The 26,772-nt window shown below is 41.9% G+C and overlaps 2 protein-coding genes across 2 annotated transcripts in view; both read left to right on the top strand.

The window, feature by feature from the left end:
* The first annotated feature begins 264 nt into the window (after positions 1-264).
* Positions 265-885, top strand: LOC118356848 (spidroin-2-like). The gene is made up of 2 exons (XM_035726857.1): positions 265-355; positions 461-885. Exons 1-2 carry the CDS (start codon positions 265-267, stop codon positions 883-885), a joined length of 516 nt encoding a protein of 171 aa, XP_035582750.1.
* DOCK10 (dedicator of cytokinesis 10) overlaps positions 875-26,772 on the top strand; it is a 263,739-nt gene continuing 237,841 nt past the window's right edge. Inside the window, 1 exon segment of the mRNA XM_035726538.1 lies at positions 875-1,092. Within this exon segment, the coding sequence (XP_035582431.1) occupies positions 970-1,092 (123 nt within the window). The 5' untranslated portion in view covers positions 875-969.

Here is a 26,772-nt window from a genome sequence, read left to right as displayed (position 1 = left end):
AGTTCTAGCCCCCTCACTCTATCAAATACACCCCTCAAAGCCTCTTACACCACTTCACCCTGGTTTATTATTCTTTAGCTTCTATTATCTGAAATGTCCTTGTTCACATATTTGAATTCGTCTGTTTAACTTGGTAATTTGCTACCTCCCACCCCTAACCCAAAAAACATACCAGCCGTACACAGCTTTAAAGCAGGCCTGGTAAGTTCCCCTCCTTATCCCGGGTTTCCAAAACAATGTGAATTGGTACATGGTGGGCGCTTAATGAATGAATACCGGTTGAAGCCTATGACTTTGGAAGCCTATTCCAAGGCCCTGAAGAAGGACTTTGGGCAAAGAAGACTTCTGAAGGCTGGCTCTGGAGATGCAGGAGATCCCAGCCACCAGACCCCTAATTAGCCTCTGACCCCTTCCCAAGGATGGAAAGACCCACTAAGCTGCGCCCGCGCCCATTCGCCAGCCTTGGAAGGTAGGGGGCTAAATCGGCAAAAGCGGCCAGAGCGCCAGCCCTGCGAGGAGCCTCCAAATGGGGGCGAGAGGCGTGGGCAGGCCCCGCCCGGAGCCCCGCGGCGGCCGCCCCGAGCCCTCCCCCCGCGGCCTGCCGGTCCCGGGGGCGACGGGGACAGCCCCAGCCGGGCAGCTGGAGCCGCCCCACGCGCGCCCCGCGGCCCCCGCTGCAGAGACGCCGCCGCCGCCGCAGCCGCCGCGCCGGGGCCGCTCGCCGAGTTGGCTGCGCGCGCCCGGGGAGCGCAGAGTTTGCAAAGTCGTCGCGAAGCTTCGGTGGAGGAAAGGGGGTGGGGGAGTGGGGGTGCGAGAGAGAAAAACCCGCCTCTTGCGAGTAGAGCGAGGAAGAGGGGGGGAGAGGCTCCGAGTTCCGCTTCCTGAACGGCGGGTGGGTAGAGAAGGTTGGCGCGGGGAAGGCCGGCGGGACGCGCGCTCCGGGCCCCCGCGCGAGCGGCGCGGCAGGCGATGGCGGGCGAGCGGACCCGCAGGTTCACCCGGAGCCTGCTGAGACCTGGGCAGGCGGCCGAGCTCCGGCACAGCGCCGCGTCCGCAGCCGCGGTGGCCGTCAGCAGCCGGCAGCAGCAGCGGGTGAGTGTGGGGCGTCCTCCGCTCCTTCCCGCGCGCCCGGGGCGCCACGGGGCCCCGAGCCCGACCGCCCTGAGCGCCCAGTGCGTCCCTTCCCGCGTCCCCTCCGCGAGGCAGCGCCACCGACGCTTTCTGGCCAGGGGCGCGCGCGGGGGGACCGGGGACACTCAGAAACGCAGAGCGTGGGAGAGGACGTGTGTGGGTTTGGGGGCTGGGGAGGTGGCGGGAATGCCTCGCGAGTCACATCGGCGCTAGGTTGAGGGGTGCCCGGGGGGTAGGGGGGTCTACGGGAGGGAACCCTGCCGTCCTCAGGTCTGCGCGTCTCCCTCACCCCTGGCAACTGGTGCGCAGCGAGGAAGGGATGTGACCCTGAGGTCCTCGCTCCGGCTGAAGCTGGGAGCCCCGTGTTAACGCTATCGCAGAAATAAATGTCCTTCGCACCACCCTCCGTCCACGCGGTAAAAAGCCACAAACCACTCTATACGCCTCCAGAAGGGGCCCGGGGAACCGGCTGGAGGAGACGTGGGTCATTAAGTATCCAGTGGTTTCCAGTATTTTTCTAAGATGTTCCCGGGGTTCTCCCGCCAAGATCGCTTTACTGGTTACTTCCTCCTTGAAACGCCTTCTAAGTTCTGGGTGATTTCCGCGGGAAATCCCTGGGGCAACAGCCAGCCATTCCGTCCGATGCCCAAATCCTATCCCCGTGTCTCCTGATGCTCATAAGTTCCAGTAGGTGTCACACTCCAGGGTGGAAGTGTCAGGAGAGAAAAAATAAATAAATAAATAAATAATCAACTCTGGTGGGAATGGGGAGCGAGTGGGCAGAACGCTACAGTCAGACGTGGGCTCAACAGCCGCACTCTTGGCCTGCCTCTGCTGGACCGGAATCCCACGCTGTGGGTTTCATTTTCCTTATTGCCAGGAAATATCATTAGGAATTAAACGGCTTTTTTTAAGAGTGTCAAAGAAAGTGTTACTCTTGCCAGTCACCCACGAAGAGGGAGCCAAGAGCTGCCTGGAGCCAGTTCCCACAGCCAGGACTTTTCTTTCTAAAGCCAGAGGTCGGAAAGTTGAACAGAACGGAAGCTAATTGCCTGGCAGAAGGAAGAGGCATCAGATGCCCAAAAGGGTAGGGGTGATTGGAGTGTGGCCAGGGTTGGTGGCCAGGGTGCCTTCTCTTTTACTTACCACTGGCTGCACTCCGCAGTTACCCAGAGGTGATTTCAACTGTTCTCCAACCCTGTGCCAGGGGCTGCCGGTGGTTGGGACATCAGCAAGCACAATTTCAGGGCAGGAAGGATAAACTGTCAGAAGGGACATTTGGGGTGGGGAGGAGGAAGGTTCAATTCGAGTAAAAGTAGACATAATAAGAAAATCTTCAAACATATGGAAAATAAACTTTACTGTGGAATGATCAGTCCGGTTTGTGGATTTGTCATTCCCTGCCATTTACTGTACAGTAACATTATTTTGCAGGTTTGTTTTATTGAATCTCTGGACCGATCTGGTAGAGAAGTGCAGAGAAATAAGTAGCATGCATTTGGAATGAACAGCTCTAAATGTTGTTTTTGATTTTTGTTTTGTTTTTAAGGGGCTTCTCCTGAGTTTTGTACTGCTAGAATTTCTATAAAGAATTTGTATTCTAGATACACGCACATTATTTACTCTGAATTTATGTCAGGCTTGAGATCCTAGGGTATCTTGTCAAAATGAATAAGCTCAGTGTCTTACAAAGAGTCGGGGGAGGGGGCGACTCACTGGCAAAGGTATCCCTGCCTCCCTCCCCTCACTTCAGCACCTTGGCCAACACTCCTGAATTAGCTTTTGCCAAGACATTTCACTGGATCTTACACATCTTGTCAGGCAGTTTGGGCAGCGATTTTGGCAGCAAGAAGACACGTGCTTTGAATTTCATTCTATCAGGTAACTCTTAAAGGGAAACAGGAAGGTGATGAGTTCTCTGAGTTGGCACCCACACTCAGTAGGATTCTGTGGTGCAGAGCATCCCTTTTGAACCTAAGACCTTCTAATTGGACTATGTGTGGAGACTAATCCTGGCTTATGTGATCCAATCCCTTAAGAACCTTTATGTTTGTTGCTTTGAGTCTTCAAATCCTGGTTGTCAAGGGAGAATATTAATAGGATAGGGGAAGAAGATTATGGGTAGCCCACTTCAATACAGTCAAGTAGAATTGTATGTATTGGAGCAAGCTGTCATATATTGAACATTTGAAAGGCACTAGAAGGTTCTATTGAGAAAAACTGTCTCGCTGCTAGATTCATACAGTGCCCTTTCTAAAAACCCAGTTTGGGGGACCCAAATCCTCCAGAATGTTACAGAGAGATTGTTGTAGGTTTGGACCTCTGCTCTATCCAATAAGAATAGACAAGGTTGTCAGATTAACAAGGTAATTATGAGTTGCAGACTCTGAGAATGGGATATGTGTATAATATATACACACTCTTACACACACATACACGTAGGACAAGAAGGCTTTAAAATGTGTGTGGCTTATGGAGAACACAGAGCAAAGAGATGCTGAGTGAGAGCAGCTGACTAGGAGGCCAACTTTGAGGGCAGTTGCTGAAGAAAGTAGAGCTATAAGCCAGAGCAAACTTGATTTCAGTTTTAACCCAAGGCACCGTGGCAGGCTCCTGTCCAGGCAAAAACCTCACCTGGGCCAACCTTATTTTGCATCCCTCTTAAGAACAATTAGGAAGAGATATCCGCCCTCCCATGCTCATTGCAACATTTTCACCATAGCCAGGATACGGAAACAGGCCTAAATGTCTGTTGAGGGATGACTGGATAAAGAAAATGTGGTATATATCTCAACCCTAAAGAAGAAAGAAATCCCACCATTTGAGCCACAGATGAACCTAGAGGACATTATTCTCAGTGAAAAGTCAGACACAGAAAGACGAATACTGCATGAACTTACTTTTATGTGGAATCTAAAATAGTAAATCTCACAGAAGGAAAGAGTAGAATGGGGGTTACAGGGGTAGGAGGTAAGGAGATGGGGGGATGAAGAGATGGTGGTCAAAGACTACAAAGTTTCAGTTACACAAGATGAATGATTTCTATCCAATGAAAAGCATAGTTGACAATACTGGATTGAATACTTGAAAGTAGCTAAGAGGATAGATTTTTAGTAAAATCTTCTCAACACACACACACTGGCAATCATGTAGGGGTGGTGGTTGTTATTTAACTTCATCCTGCTGATCTTTTCACAATGTAAACATGTATCAAAACATCAAGTTGTACTCCTTAAATATATACAATTTTTATATGTCACCGCATCTCAGTGAAGTTCTTAAAAAGGAGAAAACAGCAATAATAATAATACATCACAGTTATAAACAAAAGCTATATATTTTAAAAAGAGAAATATTTGCTCCTTAGTTATTCTAAAATTTTTTCATGGAAAACAAATGAATCACAACTCATGCCGAGGCCCATCTCAGGATCGAATAGAGCTTAAGTAATTTCCAGACACCTCATTCATGGTAGACCAACAAAGCAAGCTTCTCTAGAGCAGAATCTCAGCTGAAAAATTAGAAACATTTCTTCCATGTCAGTGGGAGAGTTTTATTGAGTGTTTTCTTACTTTGGTTGAATATACATGCCATGTTGGCCTCAAAGTTGTAATGCCACTAATTAGAAATTCTTTACAGGAAGCTATTCTTTTAAAACGTATGAAGTGTATTTGTATTTTTATGTGAATTAGTTCATTTAGATAGCTTTCTAGAATTCATTAAACTATAAACTTAGGATTTGTACACTTTTCTGCATACATGTTTGATAGCGTTTCAAAAGAAAAATACTTTTAAAGAAAGTAGAGATGACTTTTCTGCTGACACCACATTCGGTCTGTCACTTTGAGAGAAATAGAGCTTTATTTATGGAACATGGTGGCATGAGTCAGAGAAATGGAAGACTGAGGAACAAATAATCATCTGGTCAATTTTTGCCTAAAGCCTCTTATGTATTTCCCAGATGGGAACCACTTTATTTATATGCACTCTTGAATGCATTTATGACATTTACTCTGTTGTTACACAAAAATTCCTCTGCAAGTCATTATTCCATTGTAACTAACTTTATTAGCTTCTTTTTTATTATTATTAGCTTCTTTTTTATTTATTTTTATTTATTATTGAAGTACAAATGACATACAATGTTACATTCATTTCAGGTGTGCAACACAGTAATTCTACAATTCTACACATTACTCAGTGCTTACCATGACGAGGGTAGTCACCATCTGTCACCATACATTATTACAATATTATTGACTGTATTCCCTATAGTACTTTTCATCTCTGTGACTTATTTCCTTTATAACTGGAAATTTGTGCCTCTTACTCCCCGTCATCTATTTCATCCATACAATAACCCAACATCCATACAACAACCCAACAACCACCCCTCTGGCAACCACCAGTTCGTTCTTTGTATTTAAGAGGCTTTTGTCTTTTTGTTTGTACATTTGTTTTGTTCTTTAAATTCCACATATAAAAAATCATAAGGTATATTTGTCTTTTTCTGGCTTATTTCACTTAGCATAACACCTGCTAGGTCTGTTCCTGTTGTTTGCAAATGGCAAGATTTCATCCTTCTTTTTACGGCTGAGTAATATTCCTATATATATATTATATATATTTATATATATAATATATATATGTATATATATAGACATATAATATATATATGTATGTATGTCACATCTTCTTTATCTTCTTTATCTATTTGGATGGATGCTTGGATTGCTCCCATATCTTGGCTATTGTAAATAATGCTTCAATATACAATAGGGTGCCTATCTCTCTTTGAATTTGTGTTTTCATTTTCTTTGGGTAAATACCCAGTAGTGGAATTACTGGGTCATGTGGTATTTCTGCTTATTAACTTCTTTTAAAGAGGAAGCGTCCTCCCAGAAGTGATTGTACTTACCCAGTATGGGCGTACGCAGAAAGCATAAAGGGTAAGTGGTTGAGAAAGGGCAGTATTGACTTCAGTAATCACAAAAATTCCATACACTCACTTTCCTTTGACATTTTGTAACTTCTCCTGTCCTCCAATCATACTACTTTTGATAGTTTAGGGAGCTTTGAATAAGAAGCAGAACCTCTGACAGACCAAAGATCTTCGGTTGAGAAGTAATGTCTGTAAACATGTTTACAGGAGCAGAAGGAAGAATTTCCTCTCCTCTGAACTTTATGATATGTAAATGGTTGAGAGTAGGAGGGGCTTCAAACACTTGTGTGGGAGATACTAGAATTTCCAAAAAGTCATATGCTGGAAATAGGAGTGAGTGATAGATGCAGAAAGTGATACTGAATGAAAAGAGACCACTTGTCTTAATGTCTGCAGCTCAGGTTCAAGCAGGATGCGGAGCGACAGCCTGTCTTTTGGGTGCCCACAGCACAGTCTCATTTGGTTTGGTTTGGTTTGGTTTTGACAGGGTTCTTCATAACAAGGGTTTTTACACTTTAGCAGAAATCATAATCACACGGCTTATGTTGTTTGTGTTCCTTCATGAGGGACGTCCCTGGCATGGTGAAGAAGTCAACACTTAGTTTACAACATCAAGGTTGAATGTTATTGATTTTATCAACTACTACGGTTTTTCCTTACTTCTCAAGTGCATTGCAGAAGTGACTTTGAAGATAAACAGTAACAACAGGGCATCCAGACAACTTCTAGATGGGTCCAAAAACAAAAAAAAAAAAAATGAGTGTGGTTCTTGGCTGTCTTCTTCTTCACATCGATTTTCCCTGAAGCTTCACAAAGAGAAAGAGCAGTAATACATGTGACAGGATAAACCATTGATGGAGAACCCACGAAGTGCCTGGCACGGAGTTCAGTGTGTAATTCTCAGAGCCATCCTATGAGGATGTTATTATTGTTACAAATTACAGAGGAAACCATTGAGACTCAGAGGGTTAAAGACCTCACCTAAGTTAAAGAACCTCTCTTGCATCCTAAACAGTAATGAGCAGAGCGTTACCTTCCAGTTCTGTAGTGGTTTCCAGCAGCATCTCTAAAGTGGAAGGCATGAGGAGTTGAGTTTGCTTGATGTTGCACTCTGATTGTTAGCTCTACCTAAGGAAGTGGAACTCTGTCCTTCCCATTGATAATTGAGAATACCTAGCAGTGCCCACTCCAGCTTTCCTCTGAGGTTAGAAGCCAGAGAAGCTGTTCCAAGTACCCATAATAATGTTAAACCCTCTTATGGCAACCAGAGCTCAACTGTTAAGTCCTTCAAATATAAGCTTGCTCAGCCATCCCTATGCTATCTATCTGGCAAAGCCAAAAACATATTGTGAAAGAAGGTGGGGTTATTTCTTCTCCAGGCTACTTCTGTCTAGGACAGGCTGCTTCTCCATCTCAATCACTTCACCCCACTCCAACAAGTGCCTGAAATTTTCCAGTGCATCATGTGTCCTTGAGCACATATTTTCATTTGACTAGGTTGTGTAGCGATTCCTTTTTCACACACTTTCTTATTCAAAGGAGTGATTCGAAGTGTCTTAACAAAGATGCATATAAGGCAACAGTAAAAAGTATGGTGAGTTAGGGGGTAAATAGCAATATTAGCAACAACAAAAAAACAATATTAGGAAAGTTAGATGTTGTCAAGAGTAGGTTAATGGAGAAGGATTAGTGAATACAATGCATAACCATTAAGTCCTACAGTCTTGCTAAGACTGTTTCCTAGTGGCCAAGTGGAAAAGGAAAATGTGATCAGCCATGAGATTAAGAGGTCTGCAGTGTAAAAGAAAATAATTTGCTCTATATGTGTTTGGCTTTAACTTATACTGAGACTCGAGAGACAAGGCATTTTTTTTTCTGTGATTTTTCATTCAGGGCAGTATAGAATCACCTGGGAGCTTGTTAGAAATTCAGAGTCCCAGTCCCCATTCCAAATCTACTGGAAGAGAACATGTATTTTAACAAGATCCTCTGGTAATTTATAAGCATATTAGCATTTGAGAAACAAAAAAATGAGCTACAACTGTAGCCATAATTTTGCAGTATATTGTCTGTCAAAGGCAATTGTGTGAGGGTCCAATACAATATAGTTTATTCCATGACTCTTGGAAAAAGTTGCTTGAGGCAAAAATAAAGTTTAGATCACCTAGAATTGTATGAAAATGGGATTGGTTCCTTGCTAAGTGACTTTGGAAAGTCCCTTGATCGTTTGTGTTATATTTTCTCCTTCAGGCAGCACCTTAACTGTAGTGTAATCTTATGCTTCCAGGTTAAGTAAAAAATTCCATAACGTATATGAAATAGGCAGTCTGAATCTGCAAAAGTTCTGACCCAGGTTACAGTCCTTAAGATGAGTTCCAGGGTAAGACCAGTGTTACCCTGCTTACCAGAGAATTTTAAAGTAGGATCACTACAACTCATGAAGGACATGCAATAATGATTCTTTGTTGCTTTATAAGATTTATGTTGCTATCATTGAAACCCTTAGTGATTTGAAAATAATTGGTTGTACCAGAAAATTTGATTGCTAGAATCAGAAAATCGTGAAAGTTTTTTTTTTTTTTCTTTTTCTCTTCTAGTCACTGAGTCTCAGAAAAACAAGGTGTCTCTCCTTCACATAGGAATGGTCTAAGGATGGAATTCTCTGGAGTTAAAAGTCTAGATTTCCCCACATGTTATGATATGGTCCAGGATCCCTTTGACTGGCTGTCTTTCAGCCCGTTTTGGGATGCTCTTTCCTCTCCTCCACTGCCCACAAGCACTTTGAACAATCTGGCCAGTTTGGGAGTTGGTTTAGGAAATCTCAGAGCCTGTGAGTCTGGACAGCAGAATTCCAACCCTGGCTCTGTGACTCTTTGCCAAGATACGCCTCCTTCAGCAATCTCCGTTTTCTCATCTGTGAAATTAGGGGATTAGATGCTTGGGTCCTTGCATATGCCATTCCTCTGCCCGAGTTCTCACAGCTTCTCCTCCTCTGTCAGATTCTCAGATGTCACTTTCTCAGGGAAGTCATCCTGGGTCACCAAGTAGAAGGATGTTCTTCAGCCTTCCCTCCACTGCAATTTCTGTGTTCCATTATTATCCTTCATTTTCCTCGTGGCTCCGACCACCACCCAAAGTAGATCTTTTTAGTTATTTAATTTCTTGTTTCTCTTTCCCAAACTTCCTCCTTTCAGATATATGTGCCACTGAGAGATGTGTCTATTTCACCACTTAGACTCTATTTACTATATGAAAGTAAGGGGAGAGGAGTCTCCCTTTTCACTGCAAATGAAGTGCTAAAAGCAGCATCAGGAGAGTGGGCTGGTTGCACATCAGTGAGCGATTGTAATGGAATTATGACTTACAAATGGCCAGTTTGTCGGCGTCTGCTAACGATGTTCCTTGAATCATCTTCTTCACAGTGTACCCGGAAAGATTGTGAGCCCGTCCTGTGTGCCAGGGACTTGACTCATACAATCTCTTTTAATCCTCATGACAAGCACACAATAAAGTATTTTTATTAGTATTCGAGAGACGAGGAAGGAGATGCGTTGAGGTCGGGCTTACCCCAGATCAAACGACTAGTCACGGATGGATCCCGGAGCCACAGGGAGGTAGCCCAGCTCCAGAGTCGGTGTTCTCCACAGCTGCTCTGTCCTGCAGACCAGTTCCCCCAGGCAGACGGGCAGGCAGGCAAGCCTCATTACACATGCAGTTAGCATCCAAGCGAGAGAGAGCAAGGACAGAAAAGGAAACCCTGGAGTACTCGCCATAGGAAGAGGTCTTGAAAAGGAGCTTCTTAACAAGAGGACCTGTGACCACTTTTGCTCTGCTCAACCATTCCTCATTCGTGGCTTCTCAGTAATTCAGGATATCAGCAGTGAATCCAGCTTTGGACACTGTGTCTGCACTCATTCGTTTCCCTAGGAGTGGGTTAAGCTTTGCAAACAAAGCCTCCTTCAACTCTGAAAGGGGCATCATTTGATTCTTCTTCTTCTATAGAAATACATTTCTGACACAATAAACATGGAGTAATTGGGTTGCAGCATTACATCTGCTACATTGTCTTCTGTAGTCTTGATTTTGATGCTCATGTTTACAAATGAGAGGTTTTTTTCCACTAAAGTGAGACATGTTTGCTCTTATCTTTCACTTCAACATCAGTCAGCTGGAAAGAAATGCTTGTGTTTGCTGGACGTGACATGTTGACCTACATTAAATGATGTAGAAATAATAAAATTTAATGAATGTTACTGAGTGGCAATAGAGAAAAACACTTGCCTTTGAAAATGTTAATATTTTGCAATTGGATTGAAGTGGAAATGCCTCTGAGACTAGAAGAATTAATGGACCCAAATTAGGCAAAGTTCCTTTAATTGTGCTGCTGAATGTGAAAAGAGTCAGTTTTTCTAATTCAGTTTCAACATACCACTTCTCCTGACATGGAATTTGGGAAGCTTGGCAGCTCTTTAAGCTAAACACCAAAATGGCAGAGTTGATCAATAGGATCTGGAAGGCGGTCTGTTTAAAAAGATGACACCACTTATGATGGCACAATGAGCTTTTCTTTATATAATTATTCTACTAATTACCAATTTAAGTGGCTAATTAAGGTTGTCAAAATGACCAGTGACTTTGGCCTTTCAAATCACACATTCTATATAAAGAACACAGGCGTGAACATTTGACGTGGCAAACAAGCAAACAAAAAACTTAAACAAAATTTACTACTCAATGAAATGTAATAATTAAATTATTTTTGAACATCCATTGTTAATTTGATTAACTCTTAAAAGTCCTTTTTCACTGTTCTTTGGAATGAGAAAATTGTTTACAGCTGAGTAACCTTCACAAAAATGAAGAGTGATGTGAAAGCCCAGAGACTTTTTTGAAGAAAAAAATTCAAGTATGGTTACCTAATATTTGAAGTTATTTATGTTTATGCTTTTACATTATTTATTTAAAAATCAGACATTTAGGGACAGCTGGGTGGCACAGTCAGTTAGGCATCCAACTCTTGATTTCAGCTCAGGTCATGATCTCAGGGTCGTGGGATTGAGCCCTGTGTTGGGCTCTACCCTCGGCATGGAGTCTGTTTGAGACTCTCTCTCTCTCCTTCTGCTCTTCCCCCTGCTCGCTCTTTCTTTCTCTCTCCAATAAATAAATCTTAAAAAAAAAAAATAAATAAAAATCTGACATTTATTCAAAAGAGGATTTCATTTCCAAATGAAGAGTATTCCAGTTTGCTTTAAAGCATATCTGTATACATAGCTAATAGGTCTCCCTGTATGTGAAAATACTAGTAATAAAATTTACTGGCAAACTGGCAAAACATGGACAGAGAGGTTCTTTCAGGACCTTTCTCAGTGCTAACGCAAAAGTTTCATTTATTAACTTCAATTTTTTGAAGTCAAAACCATTATGTTGCTGTTATCCAATCAATTTGGAAAAAAAAAAACTGATGTATCTTTTTTGCCATTAGGAAGCAGTGGCCTCCAGGTTGTGCAACCTTGACCAAGGCTTTAAGCTTCTTTGGGTTTCAGTTTCCATGTCTTTAAAACAAGAAGGTTGATGAGAGACTCTGGACTCTGGGAAACAAACTGAGGGTTTCAGAGGGGAGGGGGGTGGGGGGATGGGTTAGCCTGGTGATGGGTATTAAAGAGGGCACGTACTGCACGGAGCACTGGGTGTTATACACAAACAATGAATTATGGAACACTACATCAAAAACTAATGATGTAATGTATGGTGACTAACATAACATAATAAAATAAAATTAAAATAAAAAACAAAAACAAGAAGGTTAAACACTGAGACCTTTAAGGACGCTTTAGTCCTAAAAACCTAGGGAGTTCTTATTCTTTTAAAGAGGTTTTCATACAGAATTAAAATATGCATATATTTTTTTCATTTTAATAACACCATTATTGATTAAGATACCTGATTTTAGCAACCGGAAAAATTGGTTCAAATAGGCTACAAGCAAATTTGTTTTTCAGCGATGAAAAGGTAGCACAAAGTGATTGTCGGAGGATGTAATGGAGGGAATGGTTGTTCATACACCCACAGAACAGGGCAAGGGGATAAGAATTGGCAAAAGGACAGTCAGCAGTGACAAAGGTGTGCGAGACAGGTTCTTCCAACCTAGTAGGGGCTCCATTGCAAGGTTGCAGTCTCATTTCCCTCTTTGCCTTCCTTCTAAGAATAGAAAGACCCGTCTGTGTTAGGAGAAGCAACTTTCCAGTTCTCGTGCCCTGGTCTTTGGCTTACAGACCTGGCCAGGCTCCTCCCAGCCCCAACACGGCCTGAATATAGGTGAGGTGGGGGGCCGGGGTGGGGGGAATTTGAACTCTCCTCCAAGTTCTACACCTTCTCCCTGCCAACAAAAAAGGAAGAACCTCTCTCTTGCTATTTCTTTGTGTCTGTTTTTTGCCTCTGCCTCTATCATCTCCTTCTCACACCTGAGAAAGGTAGTATTATCTGTCTCTGCCCTACTATGATTTCATAGGTAATAGAAAGACAGCAGAGTCTTCTTTCTGAGATTGTCCACCCAGCAGCCTGATCCCCAAAGGTCCAGAGTATTTCATTCAGCTGTTGGAGATTAACCTTAAATACACAAAATAGCTATTGACTTAAATTCAGGCCAAAGGGAAAATCCATTCCCCAGCAGGTGTACCTTGGAAAGGGCCCGGATCCCTTCAGACAAAAGGACATAGAAATGGGAGACTAGTAGTCTCAGGGATCATGTTTCATCACTTTACTGGTAGCTAGTCTGATCTCTGGCACAGTTAACCACAGCCTACATGACCCTGGTCCCTGTTGCCTCTCCTAGACCAGGGGGACCAAGCATGGTTTTGCCTGCACATTTCCAATACCCAAGAGGCCTTCATGGATAGGCAGTATGGTTATTGGTTTCCATGTTCCCGGGGCAGCAAAATATCTGGCACATAGTAGATGTTTACTAAATGCTTGTTAAGCGTTAGAAGGCATGTTCCCCTTGGTCATGCCAGAAGAACAGGCTGGACATGCAAAAGGAAATCTAAGTACCTGGTTTGCAGTAAAGAACGTCCTGGGTACATTCGAGAAGAAATACTTAGGCGAGCAAGTATCAGCATATAGTATCTGCTCCATAGCCATAAACTGAGTTGAAGTAAACCAAAAAGAATCGTATTTAAGATTCCCACAAAAGGCTAGTCAAAGACAAAAAAAGTTAAGTGTTGGTTGGCATGAATGAGTACTCTTGAATAAATAAGATTCAGCTGAGCAGGTGTTATCATTGTTCCAATGTCAGCTCCTTCCCATATGGGTGCCTCCCTGGCACACAGAGGCCTCACTGTTTGGCCAGGGATGTTACTGTCACTCCCAGTGAGTCTGTGAGCAGTCCCAAGTCCAGGGCAGAATACAACTCTGTGCTAGGTGCAGAAAATGATGGATTAAAATTCAGGAAGCGTGGGCGACAGAATTTTGACAGCAGTCCATTCGAAGTCCCATATGGAAGGTTTTCAAGAAAACCCTTCATATATCATCAAAGCTATATGATCTTATCAGTGAATGTTTGTGCTATTTTAGTTCTTAAAAACTCTTTTTTTCCTTTAGGTCAGGGAGTTTTCCTGATACTGTTTTAAGATACCATAATAACTGCTCCATGTGGGTTTTTTTTTTAATTCCAATTTTCACTTAATAGTCTCTTTTTACATCCATACTTTTTAAACTCTTGTGGCTTTTATTAAGTTAATAACTCAAAACCTAGAAAATAATGAAGAAAAAACTCAAGATAACAACTAGTAACAACTTTTGGTGTGTTTATTTAAAACATTTGTTGACAAAAATATTCTTTGACACACATTTAAGCTAATGCCAAACATTCAAATGTTTAATGTGCGTTAAGTGATTCAAGCTTAATTTTGTCCTGAGGATTCTTTTCTTCTGGCATTCATGTCTACCAACGCCACATGAAATACATATTCTGAGTGAGGAAAGAGAATTGGCACTACATTTCTTGGCGTCCTACAACTATAAACATTTAGACCTGAAGGATAAGTTAGTCTAAAACAGAAAAAGAAACTGAATCACCGAGAGGTTTCAGTGGATATGGTCGGGGTCACAGAGCAAGGCCACGGATGATCTCAAAACCATTGCCTTTTGTCCTTCAGCTCAGTGCATCATCTGCAGCCTTCAGTGTAATTTACTATCATAAAATGAAAGTTCAAATTTTGCTTATATCTCCATTGGACTCCCCAGTAAAAGTGAATAAGCTTCCAACCCAAATAGAGCATTGTCTTCAAGGAAGTTTAAATAGTACATGTGTGGTTTACTTCTTGAGCGTGCGAGGTCGGTATTACCTGTTTTTGTCGAGACTCTGTGACTTAGGTTTGGTGGCAGGTTGAAAGTGTGTGCCTCTGGGTTGTGAGTGTCAGGAAGGGTACAGTTGTGTTTGTGAGCTGGCATGATGCCTTGTGTTGCTGCCTCTAGTGATCTCTGGTGTCCTAAAAAGTGACCAGAACTTGACTCAGTCCGGGTCTTTGTGACTTTGTAGACGTACAAACACAGTCACTAGATTTCCATGACTGCCGTAACAAGGTTACTACAAATTTCACACAGATGTATTATCTTACCATAGTGCAGGTGAGAGGTCCGGTAGGGCTCTCACTAGACTAAAATCAAGGTGTTGGCAGGGCTTTATCCCTTTTTGCAGGCTCAAAGGAGAAAATCTGTTACATGTTCATTTGGGTTGCAGGCAGAATTCAGTTCCTTGCAACCATAGGGCCAAGGTTCTGGTTTCCTTGCTGGATAAAAACTGAGGGCCATTTCCAGCTTCTAGAGGTCACACATTCCTTGTTCATGGCCCCTTCCCTTTATCTCCAAGGCCAGCAATTGTGGGTCAAGCTCTTCATGGGTTGCATCTGCCTGCCTTTCTCTTCTGCTGTTAAGGACTCATGTGACTAGATTGAGCTACTTGGATCATCCAAGATAGTCTCCCCATCTCAGTGTATTTAACCTTAATCTCAGTTGCAAAGTCCCCTTTTCCATGAAAGTTAGTATATTCCCATGTTCTGGGGATTACGATGTGAGCATCTCAGAGGAGTCTGTCACAAACACTCTTGGAAGGATTATTTAAAGGAGCAAATCCTCCCCAAGCACTCTTTTCTGATCCTACTATGAAGTGGAGGAAACAGTCTGTTGTAGGAGATCAGAGTTCAGTTCCAAAACCCTTTCTATTAGGGTGGCCTTGATCAAGCTAAAAAACCTTAGCTTTTCTATTTGTAAAATAAGGAGACATAAAATTCTCATGAGGATTAAATGATAACACGAGCACGAGTTCCTTAAGGTACGTTCATGTTCATTGTCATAGGTGCCACCCATCTAAGGAAAACATTGCTCATTGGCTTCCGTGCCCAGGTACCTAGGAATGGGCATCATTGTAACTCAGTAGACAAGAGACTATCACCAGATGTGACTGCTGTGGGGCCTGCTCTGGGCATTCAGGGGAATCTGAACTCTGTCTGAAACCTGCTCAGTCTCTGCCCAAGCCTCATCATCTTGTCTGTAGGAGAGTAGCTTGATCTGTGGGAGATCTCAAGCCTAGCAGACCCTGAACTTCCTTCTCCATATTCTCTCTAGTTTCATGTACTGTGGAGCCTGGTAGGTGGGACTACATACTCTGCAGGTCAGAGCCAGACAAGCTGCCTACAATTTGGGTACATTGGCTCAATGACTATGACTCAGAAAGATAGGCTGAAACTATCCATTATCTTTTATCATTTAGCCTAATAGTTAAATGAACCATTTAACACATGCAATTTTATTCAAAATGGCATTTGATTCACTAATAAGGAGAGACTCAGACTCAGTACATTTTTGGTCACAGAGAGTGGATCAAGTATTCCTCAATATACTGTCAGTTCATGGAATATCTTAAAGGAGAATGGACCACTTACTGTTGGGGTTCACTAGGGATCTAGCCTTAGACATTCTTCTCTCTGCATTTCCTGAAAAACCTCCCTACAGGATTCATCCACTCAAACAAGTTCAGCTCTCACCTGTGCACAGATACTCGCAGCTCCATCTCCATCTTGGGCTCTGCATCTGAGCTCTGCCCCTTGATGGCGCAGCAGTCCCTCCGTGACTTCAAACTCGACAGGATCCATGGCTAACACATTTTCTTGCCTCATAAATGTTTCTCTTTTTTCCCGAGTTTCATATCTTAGTTGATCCAGTTAATCTCACACTGAAACCATGCTTAATCCCGCCCCCTCCCTGCCACCCCACATCTGATCATACTCCCTGTACAGGCAGTGCTACCTCCTAAATAATTCAAACATCTCCCTGACCTCAGTGATCTAGGTTAGTCGTTGGTGATTTCTTTCCCAAGTTGGCTTTGGGCAATATCCTTGAGGGTTTTAGTCCAGCCTTCTAACTAGTCTCTGATCTCCTCACACTATCTATAATCCACCCTCCACACTTCGCCTCTTTTAACTTGTGAGCACACAGTTTGGATCATGATTCATTTCTTCCTGAATGCTGCTAATGCACATGATTACTCCCCAAGGGATCAGATCTCACCTGGTTCCAACCTACCTTTCCAGCCTCACTTTCTAGTGGATTCTGTCTTCAACTTTCCCCACACTACAGCCACTCAAGGTTCTGGGCATTTCCCATGTATGCCCTGCACGTTAGCAGCTGCTCAGAGCATGCTGCCTTTCTTTCTTATCTTGTTCAGCTCCTACTTGCCTCCCAGAGCCAACTCATTTCTTCCTTCACCTCTTACCCTCCCGTGAGGACACTGACAGACAGTCCCTTCCTCTTCTGCATTTCCATAGCACTTCTTGGACATGTTGATTATTTTTTTGTAACTATTTATTGTCTCACCTCATCAGGTAGTTACAGCATTTCATTATAATGTAATAAATGACTCTTGGTTGGATGGATGGGGAGATGCATGTGCACTTTTACAGTTCTTTGAAGTGTGCTCACCACTCCATGTCATTTTTGAAAGGGAAATGCCCTGCAGATATTATATGCAAGAGGAGCAATATGGCATTATCTTTCTCTTCCCTACTTAGAGGCCTAAATATTACCTAGCTTTGGAAATAATAGCCCAGCATTCAGGTCCGGTGCTTTTGAGAAAATGGAACAGGTTCAGAGATTTTTTTAAAAGACCCATTTTAATTATTGCCTTTCAATGGCATGATGCGACTTTAAGGAAACATTGTGTTTCAATCTGATTTCTTTATATTTTAAAGTGCACACCCTATCATTGTTCACTGGAATTTTTAGCTCCTGAACGTTTTACCATTTCTAAACATTTTTCCTAGTTGCACATTACATTATATATTAAATCTTTATGAATTATCCAGTTTGCTGGGAAAAATGCAGAGACATTAAATTCCACTATTGCTAACATTGAAAATCTTTGATCTAATAGCCCCAAACCCCAGCATCCCCTTGCTGCCTGGATTAAAGGCCCAGGGGCCACTTTTGAACACTTGGCATGCCACCTGTGCACCTGTGAGCCATAGGACTTTTGCGTTTGTTCTTCCCCAGCCCAGAAAGCTCTTTTCACCATTCTTCCTCAGCTGCTCACTTCCTCAGCTCCTCACTCATCATTTCTTCAAGGAATCCTTCCCTGAGCACCCATCAGACTCTGGTCACTCCGCTTCTCCTCCTCCCAAGCTCCTTCCTCCCCTGTAGGGAACCCCTGAACACTATGTGCTCATCAGCTCCCTGCTTTGCTTTACCTTTTACTTTCTTATTTTGAAGAACATTCAAATTTACAAAAAAAGTGTGTAAATATATTTTTTGTGTGTAAAACAGTATAAAGAATCTCATATACCTCTCCCCCAGATTCCTCGAATGTTACCATTTTATCACCCTTCAAATTCACCATCATTTCTTTCTCACCATTCTTTGTCTCGCTGTTTCCCTCTCTCTCTCTCTCTTTCTTTCTCTCTCTCTAACACAAACACACATACCATTGTTTTTCTGAAACATTTGAGAAAAATTGCATTCATATTGCCCTTTTAGCCCGAAGTAGTTCAGGTATATTTTCTGAAAGCATTTCTCTTACCTACCTGTAATATAAGGATCAAAATCAAGACATTGACACAATAATAATATCTGATTCATAGACCTTACTAAGATTTTACCAATTGACCCACTACATTTTTTTTCCTGGTCCAGGATCCAAGGATTACATTGCATTTAGATGTCATGTACTTTGATCTTCTTTGACCTAGAACAGTTTTTCAGTCTTTCTGTGTCTTTCTTGAACTTGATATTTTGAAAAATGCAGGCCCGTTTCTTTGTAGACTGGCCCTCAGTCTGGTTTTAGACTGATGCATTCTTTTGATTAGACTCCGGCTATGCTGTTTGGGGCACGTATGTCACAGAAGCCATGGCGTGTCCTCACTGCAGCCAGTCAGGGAGACATGCTATTGGTTTGTCCCATTACTGGTTGCTTAGCTGTGATGGTGTTAGCCAGGAGGATCTTCTATAAAGTTACTAGGTTCCTGCCTCGGTCAGCTGGGGCTGCTAGAACAAAATACCACAGACCAGGTAGCTTAAACAACAAACATTCATTTCTCATAGTTCTGGAAGCTGGAATTCCAAAAAGAAGGTGCACACAGACCCAGGGTCTGGTGAGGACCTCTTCTTCTTTGGCAGATGGACGTCTCCTTGGTGTATGCTCACATGACATAAAGCTGAGAGAGACGCAAGCTCTCTGGCATCCCTTATAATGACATGAACCCCATTCGTGAGGGCTCTACCTTCGTTATCTAATTACTTCCCAAAGGCCCCATCTCCAAATACCATCACATTGATGGATTTGGAGTTCAACAAATGAATCTGGAGGACTCTTTCTGCAGCTCACCAGTAACCTGTGCGGAGATCCTCTGAGACTCCCCTGCTTCTCCTCAGACTTCTTCCACTAATTCTAGCATCTGGAGATACTTCCCTGAAACAGCTATGGCTGTGGCTGGACTTACAGGTTTTTTCCATTTTGTTTTGTTTCCTTAATTGCTCTTCCAAATCTCCTGGTGCCTAAGTACGGGGAATTCTGGAGGGCATGCCCTCCTACAATTTTAGAGATGCTGCCAGACTTCCCCAAAACATTGTGCCCTTTTCCTCCCTCACACGCGCTTCCTCAACACTACACGTATTGTCAGACTTTTTTATTTTTGTTGGTTTTCTGGGTGTAAGATAGCAACATTGTATCGCTGTTTTCAGCTGCATTTCCCTTTTTCAAAGTAGAGCATCTTTTTATATGTTTATGAGATATTCTTGTTTCCTTTTCACACTGACAATTTAGCATACCTTTGGGAGATTTGAGGTCAGATCAGCAAGGGTTTCAAAAATTAATGGTAGGATGATGATTAGAAGGTTTTTTGGTAGAAGGAAATTTGTTGAATTTATTTAGGTTGCATTTCGAAGTCTTGTCAGCATTTTCTCAATACCACATTGGTAATTAGGAACAGTGCCCTCCCATCATCAGGCTTCTGGCCTTCATTAGTCACTATGTGAGTGTCCTGTATAACATCCTCATCATGAGATTCACAGCAATAAATGCAAGCAGGTGTCTCCATATAGGAAAATTCCAAGTATTTGGACTTTGCCCAAATCTAGGGATAAAAGGGTTATTTGGGCCACAGAGTGTTCTGGCCCTAAGCACTTTTTGTGCAAGCATTTTATTTACGTCAAACTGAATTATACAGCATAAAACTGTCTAGTTAGTTCATTCCATTTGAGTTGTAGTGGATACTACTTCCCAGCCCGGAAGGCAGAGATAAATTTCAAAGTCTCTACTTTTTCCAGGTACAAATTCTCGTGGCAGTGTATAGTTTTTAGAAGATTCTTTTTAACTTTAGTTTAATAGTTAAAGTCTACACTTGTAGGAAACTATGTGGTTGGGCAAATGAGTTTGCCATAGAAGAATGACTCATTTTTACTGCCACAGGGTTGCTACCGCTCAGGGTTGTGACTCGGAACTGGGTGTGGGAATGCAATTGTATGGGTTCTGGTGGGCAGGTGTCAACCATCAAGGATTTGTGAACAGACACCTATAGAAGGGCAGCAGGCAGCTCGGTGTGACCCATCAGGAGAGACAGGGGAAGCGTGGTCAGGTGACTTGCTCAAGGTCACACAAGTTCAAATGGTACAGGTAATACTAAAGCTCTAGAACTCACGATCTTAGCTACTTTCTTGTAAAATACTGTGTGTGTTGGTATGTGTTTGTGCCTGTGCACGTGGTATGTGCCAGTGGGTGTGTGTGCCTGTGCATATATGTACACATGCCTGTGTGTGCGTGTGTACATATGCATTAGAACATTATGCATCTTAGGGCAGAATGGGAAAATGCATAATTAGGAAAATGCAATTTAATGTTATTCCAACCTGATTTGTGTTCTTTTGCCACTTACTAAGTGGAAAGGCAGTTTCTACAAAAGCCCATTATGAATAACTTATTGAAGTGAAAATTTTTATAACTTTGTAGAACAACCTGAATTATTAAATATCTGGGGCCCATCTTCTGTTTTGTGGTAAACTTCCAACTGACTCAAGTGTCCCGAAGGAACGGTATCGGCTTTGTTATACTGACATGACTATTTATCTTGAGGAGGGGCCCTAAGAATATTGAAGAACACACACACTTAAATTTGTCTGTGTTGAAGAAGAGCTGGGAGAGAAATCAAACAAATGAACAAAACCACCACAACAAAACCTCATGACTCTTTCTTCTACACTCTGTCTCAACTGAATTAGGGAAATCAAACTGCAAATTCGAAAACGCTAGAATCAACCAGTATATGGGATTGTTCCAGAACTTGCTGCAGGCATTTGCAATGTCCACCTGGCCACAACACAGAATGAAGCTCCACCCCAGAGGGTGAACAGTCTTGTCTTCATGGACAAGTCCTTCCCTGAGTTGATCTTTTTCCCACATCTCTGCCACTTCGTAAACAAACAAGATTGGTTAAAATACACACTAAGGGCAGTTTTGAATGGGGAAATAATCATAAATGGGCATCCTGAAGTGAGGACATAGGACCATAGATTGGTGTGGGGAAGCACTAGCATCTGCTTAGCTTTGGTAGAAATGAAAGCTTGAGAAACTGATGATTTAGTCTACTGCCTAGTACTGCTATTGGGTTCTTTGATGGCCGGGGGATATGCTGTAGAACAGGACACTTGTGGCCCCCACCACAATGGTTGTTCAGCATGAGGCAAAGCTCTCCAACTCTCCTTTCCTTTAGCAGACTGCCTTGAGTTTTGCCCAGCTGTCCCCAAAGTGTAATTCCAAAAACAAAATGCTGATTGTTACATCTTTACAGATGTGTTTAAAACCAATGAATAGGGATGCCTGGATGGTTCAGTTGGTCAAGCTGATTTCAGCTCAGGTCATGATCTCACGGTCCTGAGATCAAGTCCTACATTGGGCTCCACACTCAGCAGGGAGTCTGCTCGAGGATTCTGTCTCCATCTCCCCCACCCCCACACTCATGTGTACTCTCTCTCTCTCTCAAATAAATAAATAAATCTTTAAAAAATAAAACCAATGAATATAAATAATATATTTCTGTGTCACACTATGCCTTCCATCAATCACATTTATGGAATTATTTTCAAAGAAGTGCAAGAAAAGTGTGTGTGTGTGTGTGTGTGTGTGTGTGTGTCTGAAACACAGATTCTTGGGATTCTAAACCAATTTCGTTTTCCTTACCAGGAGGAAATACTCTAGTGTGTGACAGAAATTGGATTTCTGAAGGTGGAGATTGTCCTAAGTGATAGCAAGTGTTGCCTCATTCATTCATCTCCTGTTGAGATGCTTGCCGCACGTTTTTAGAAAATTACATTAAGTTGATTAATTGTCTTCTAGAATCTTAAAATAGCTACGTCTACTCAGAGGAGAGAAGCCCCCCAGAATATATCCCAGCAGTCAGTGTCACTTTTATTCATCCAAATAATGTCATAAAGTATGATTTTTTGGAGAACAATCAGAATAAACAAAATGTAGGAGAAAGAAGCTTTTAAAATATTCTATGTTGCTGGGTTAAGTTGTTTGTGGCAGAAAGTAGATTTTTGCTTCAGGATTAGCTCATTAGGACTAATGTTTTGCCAATGTGCTCACCATATTTTATCACGGTCTTTGCTGTGACTCATTTGTTCTGCTCTATAGCCTATATTGACAACAGACGAACATAAATGTGTGTCTTATTCTCAACAAAATGTCAATGGCATATGGTTACAATTTTTATGACTCTCCTTTAAAAATATTATATACTTTGATATTGATTCAAGACTATTCGCTTATGAATCATTATTAATGTGAGTGTTCTAGAACGGGAGAGAAAAATAACATGAAATTGTTGGCAGTTTCAAATTATGAAAAGCCATAAAAGGAAGTGCTCTGTCTACCTAGGCAAAGAGTTACATATATGTTGAGTCGGTATCTGTGACTGAGCTAGATCCACAAGGAATTAGGTCCAAGAACAACATATGGATGCAGATATGCTTGTAATTGACACCCGTGTCTTCGGGGCCCTAGCTTGTTGGTTTAGCTTTGTCAATTGGTCACATAGCTTGACTGAAAGCATGGGAACTTGCCTAACTTATACTCAGATTTTGGCTTCCTATCCTGAGCTTAATCGTCATGAAATCAGTAGACCATGCTTTGCAGAATAATAACTGAACATTAAAAACTTTTAATCTTTTTGTTCAACGCTCACATTCCAGCCTGATACCAATGCCAGAGCCAAGGGCTGTGTCTGCTAAGGAGCTTCCAGCAATGAGAGGATAAACCCTCTGCTTCAAAAAATGGAAGATCTGGTATCAGATAAATGGGCAGCAGGCCACTGTGTCTGACAGAAAATAGTAAGCATTGAACAGCTGGAACCAAATGGGAGCCAGGAGGGAGGGGAAGCCAGGACGATCAAAAATGGGTATAAAGAAGAAAACCAGGCAGGAGCATGGGACACTGAAGTGGGTTGGCCTGAGGATTTGTATCTTAGCCAGGAAAAAAAAAAAAAAAAATTAAACCACAATCTCTTGAGCTTTGAAGTTGCCAACCCCCAAATTCACAGTTGTCTTCTTTTTAGTTAACCATGAGAGTCTGTTTCAGATCTTGGAAACGCAGAGCCTGTATTAGTTGGGGAGTGCGGTATTTCTTCATATCTGTTCAGGAAACGATCACATCGTGTGGTCAGGGTGACAGTCTTTACTGGTTCAAATCCCACACGTAACAGCAGGGACCCCGAGGCTCTGGAGGGCCATGCAAGCAGACTACCTGAGGGACAAAATGTTAGACAACTGGTCTACACTGGGTCCTAACCCATCAGGCTGTTTTCTCTCTTACGTAATCACCAACATGCTCTTAGCAATTCAGAAAGAAAGGTTTAGAAAATGTAGAGCCATTCAAAAATAGATTGTTGCTAATTGGTAGCAGAGCTTTACGTACATTTACATGACATCTTGGAAGGACCTAGAGCTCCCCCAGCTTTAACATCTGATGGAGGTTGCCCTTCTATGAAACCAGCTAAAAGCTCCATCCTAGAAGGGGAGCCGTGGTTAAGATGGGGTGCACATTGCTCATTTCCCTCAGACCCTAATTTGGTCCTGCAAGGATCCGAGGCTCCCTCCACCCCAATCCCTGGGTCCGTGTTTCTCCCTGCCAGCTCTTCAGAAGCAGAGATGGACAAGTTAGTCCCTATGATTGATATGATACATAGAACAGAATACAGAAGACAAATACTTTGTTAAAAACCATGCTTATGAAAAATATCTCTTCGTGCACTGTATTTTTCTTTGAAAACGATGAATACTGCATTTGGAAAGAAGTTGTCACATTGGTATCGTATTCCTTAAAGCTCATTTTTCTGTTATGAAAAATCCAGTCAAACAGGAGTTGTGGGGCAGCTCTAAGCTAGGGGGCCACCCCCCTCCCATGACTGTGAATTCATGTTATTCCAACAGAGTAACTGACACTGAGAGGCAGGGAATGGGGGCTGGCAACCAGACGCTGGCCTCTGTTCTCTGTTGGCAGGGAAAAGGAAGAACAGATGCAATTATAAATAGAATTATAGCCCAAACCAGGATTACTTGGATAACTCAGTCAACACAGGGTTTTGTTTGATTCAATTTTCTAGATGATTTCATCAATGATTAATCTAACTTTGTTAGTGGAGATCTAAAAGGAGAGCCAGCTTAAACATATTCAGCAAGGCTAGCATTTACTTTTTGCTTTTTTTGAACAGTAGGCCTATCTCCAATTATTGGCTTCTTTGGCTAGACAGTACTATCCACATTTTTTTTTTTTACAAAGCAGAAAAAATTACTAAGAGACTCTGTTTAGAAATCTGAAAGAAAATGGATGAGCTAGAGAAGTATTCATGCTGAACTTTAGCTGTCTTACCCAAATGGCATACCAGGTCAAACTCCCGGATCAATCAGTCAGTCTGTGTCCATCTCTCTCAGTCTTTTTCTCCACAATATCATTTTATTTTTATTTCTCTCCTTATAACATATAATTCTTTGCATGAATAGTGAGATTTTTTTTTTTCCGGTGGCTCAGCTAGCCTCAAAAATAAAAGTCAGATGGTTGATTGCATTCTAAATTGACCTCTTTGACTTACCAGAATGGCCTTTGGCAGTGCATATCAAAGGCCGAAGGCTGAACCAAATGACCCATCCACTCTTGCCATTTCTTAAAAATGAAATGACAGGATCACAGATTTGATTAGGAAATTCTTTCAAAAGTTTGTCTTGGTTTTAGTCTTCTTTGGGCTTGCGCTTATAAAGTTAAAAATGTCAGTAAGAGGATTTCTCATTTGGGAAAGAATGTACATTTAGATAATGCCACCTTCTAGATTTCTAATAAAATATATGCCTTCTCATAGCAATTGAAACATGAAAATTGCTCTTTTTTGATCAAAAGCTTCTAGACAAATACAAATTATAATCTATTAATAAAAGTGGATCTTGTTTTGAGATTAAATCTAGGAAGTGTCCTAGCTGTTGTAAAAGTTCAGATAAAAACAGAAAATCTTGATATGTAGACAACTACTTTTTCATTTTTACTTGCGTATTTTATATCAAAAAGGTCATAGTAAGACACTTAGAAAGCAAGTGCGCCTGGGCGCCTCAGTCAGTTAATCATCCAATTCTTGATTTCTGCTCAGGTCACGATCTCAGGATCCTGAGATTGAGCCCCTGTTGGGCTCTGCACTGGGCATGGAGCCTGCTTAAGATTCTCTCTCTCCCTCTCCCTCTGCCCCTCCCCCCACCCCACTCGCATTCTCTCACGCAAAAAAAAAAGGCAAATTATATGTTAGGGAGAAATCTTTTAGCAGACCTGTTCAAGCTACCCGACTGTAATGAAGCAGCCATGATAGACAAGATTATAAACATAAACAGAACATAATATTTTGTGTTTTTAGTGTTTGCAAAGAAATTTAAAATGGGATTATCTTAAAATAATCCTATCTCATTTAAGCTGCACAGAAACTCTGTAATGGGGACACTGAAGCTTGAAGAGTTTGAATGACATTTCTGGCCAAAATGTTCTTATTTTAGCTGATTATTTTTCTTTCTAGTGAGTGACATTTTTTTGCCTTTAGTTGACATTTCAAGGCTTCCCCTCCACCTTTCCTATCCCTACCAAGGGTAAAGATTTTTAAAATCTTTCAAAAAAAATTAGAAGTGCTCAGAGGCAATATCCCTGCCGCCTAACTATTTCTGAGCAATGGATATTGAATGTTCCTTACTCAAGGCAAGCATCGAAGACCAGGCTCAACGCTGGAAACCAAGGAATTGGAGAGCCTCTTCCCCTAAAAAGGTCTGGGAAGAGCTGCTACGCCATGCCAATTCCTGGAAGCCATATTCCCAAAACACAGCCTCCCAGCCACGGCCAAGCTACCAGATGACCTGGGTCTTGGGTCCGTCCAGTTACCTCGTGATGGAGTCACCAGGCCAGGAAGGAAAGTGGGATGACCCCATCTTCCCCTCAAGATTCGTCTGCAGACTAAAATTTCAGCACATATGAGGAAGACAAAAACTGACAGAAGTGCCCCCTTCAGTCAAAAAATTGGAAGGTGAATGTGGTTCTGATTACATATAAATAGTAATGCAATCCAGAGGAGCTTTAAAAATACCCTAAAACATTGCCATCATTGAAGAGCGGTGATCTAATAAAAGTTCAATCACATAAACTGCCACGTTGCATTATTGTGAAAATAATGAAATATATTTTGGCCATCTTCCAGGTCCTGTTCAAAAACTGTTTGTATCTTTATTTATTGACTATATTAGTAAATTTTTTAAAGCAGATCATTATTACAAATTTTGTATCGTACAGTAAATGAAGAAAATCTCCAATAATTATAAAGTGCTCACTTCCAAACGACACCCTCCACCCCAAACTTCCTCTCCTCAGGAGCCAAAGCTTTTTATTCATCTTTCAGATGAGAACAGGCAGAAGATAGAGATCAATCACCAATTAAATTAAAACCACATTAAAGTATTTTGCATCCCCTTATAATGGAGTTTACTTTAGAATCTTCAAGAAGTAAAGGAAGAAGTAGTGACTGTATAAAGAATAAAAAGACAAGAGCAAGGGGACCAATTGGAAATCATAGAAATGAAAGCGATGTCCCCTGAAATTAAGGAATAAGCTTCAGACTAGACCCAGTTTAAGAGAAAACTTATGT

Source organism: Zalophus californianus, chromosome 3 (assembly GCF_009762305.2).
Source record: "Zalophus californianus isolate mZalCal1 chromosome 3, mZalCal1.pri.v2, whole genome shotgun sequence".
Classification (NCBI taxonomy): Eukaryota; Metazoa; Chordata; class Mammalia; order Carnivora; family Otariidae; genus Zalophus; species Zalophus californianus.
The sequence above is the reverse complement of the archived record's forward strand: the minus strand, read 5'-3'. Positions and strand labels throughout refer to the sequence as shown.

What these genes read in the sequence shown, in the direction of transcription:
- LOC118356848 (XM_035726857.1), top strand. Translation starts at nt 265, where the DNA reads ATGAATGAATACCGGTTGAAGCCTATGACTTTGGAAGCCTATTCCAAG. An exon ending in AAGAAGACTTCTGAAGGCTG is followed by an intron (nt 356 to 460) that starts GCTCTGGAGATG and finishes CCCATTCGCCAG; the next exon opens with CCTTGGAAGGTAGGGGGCTA.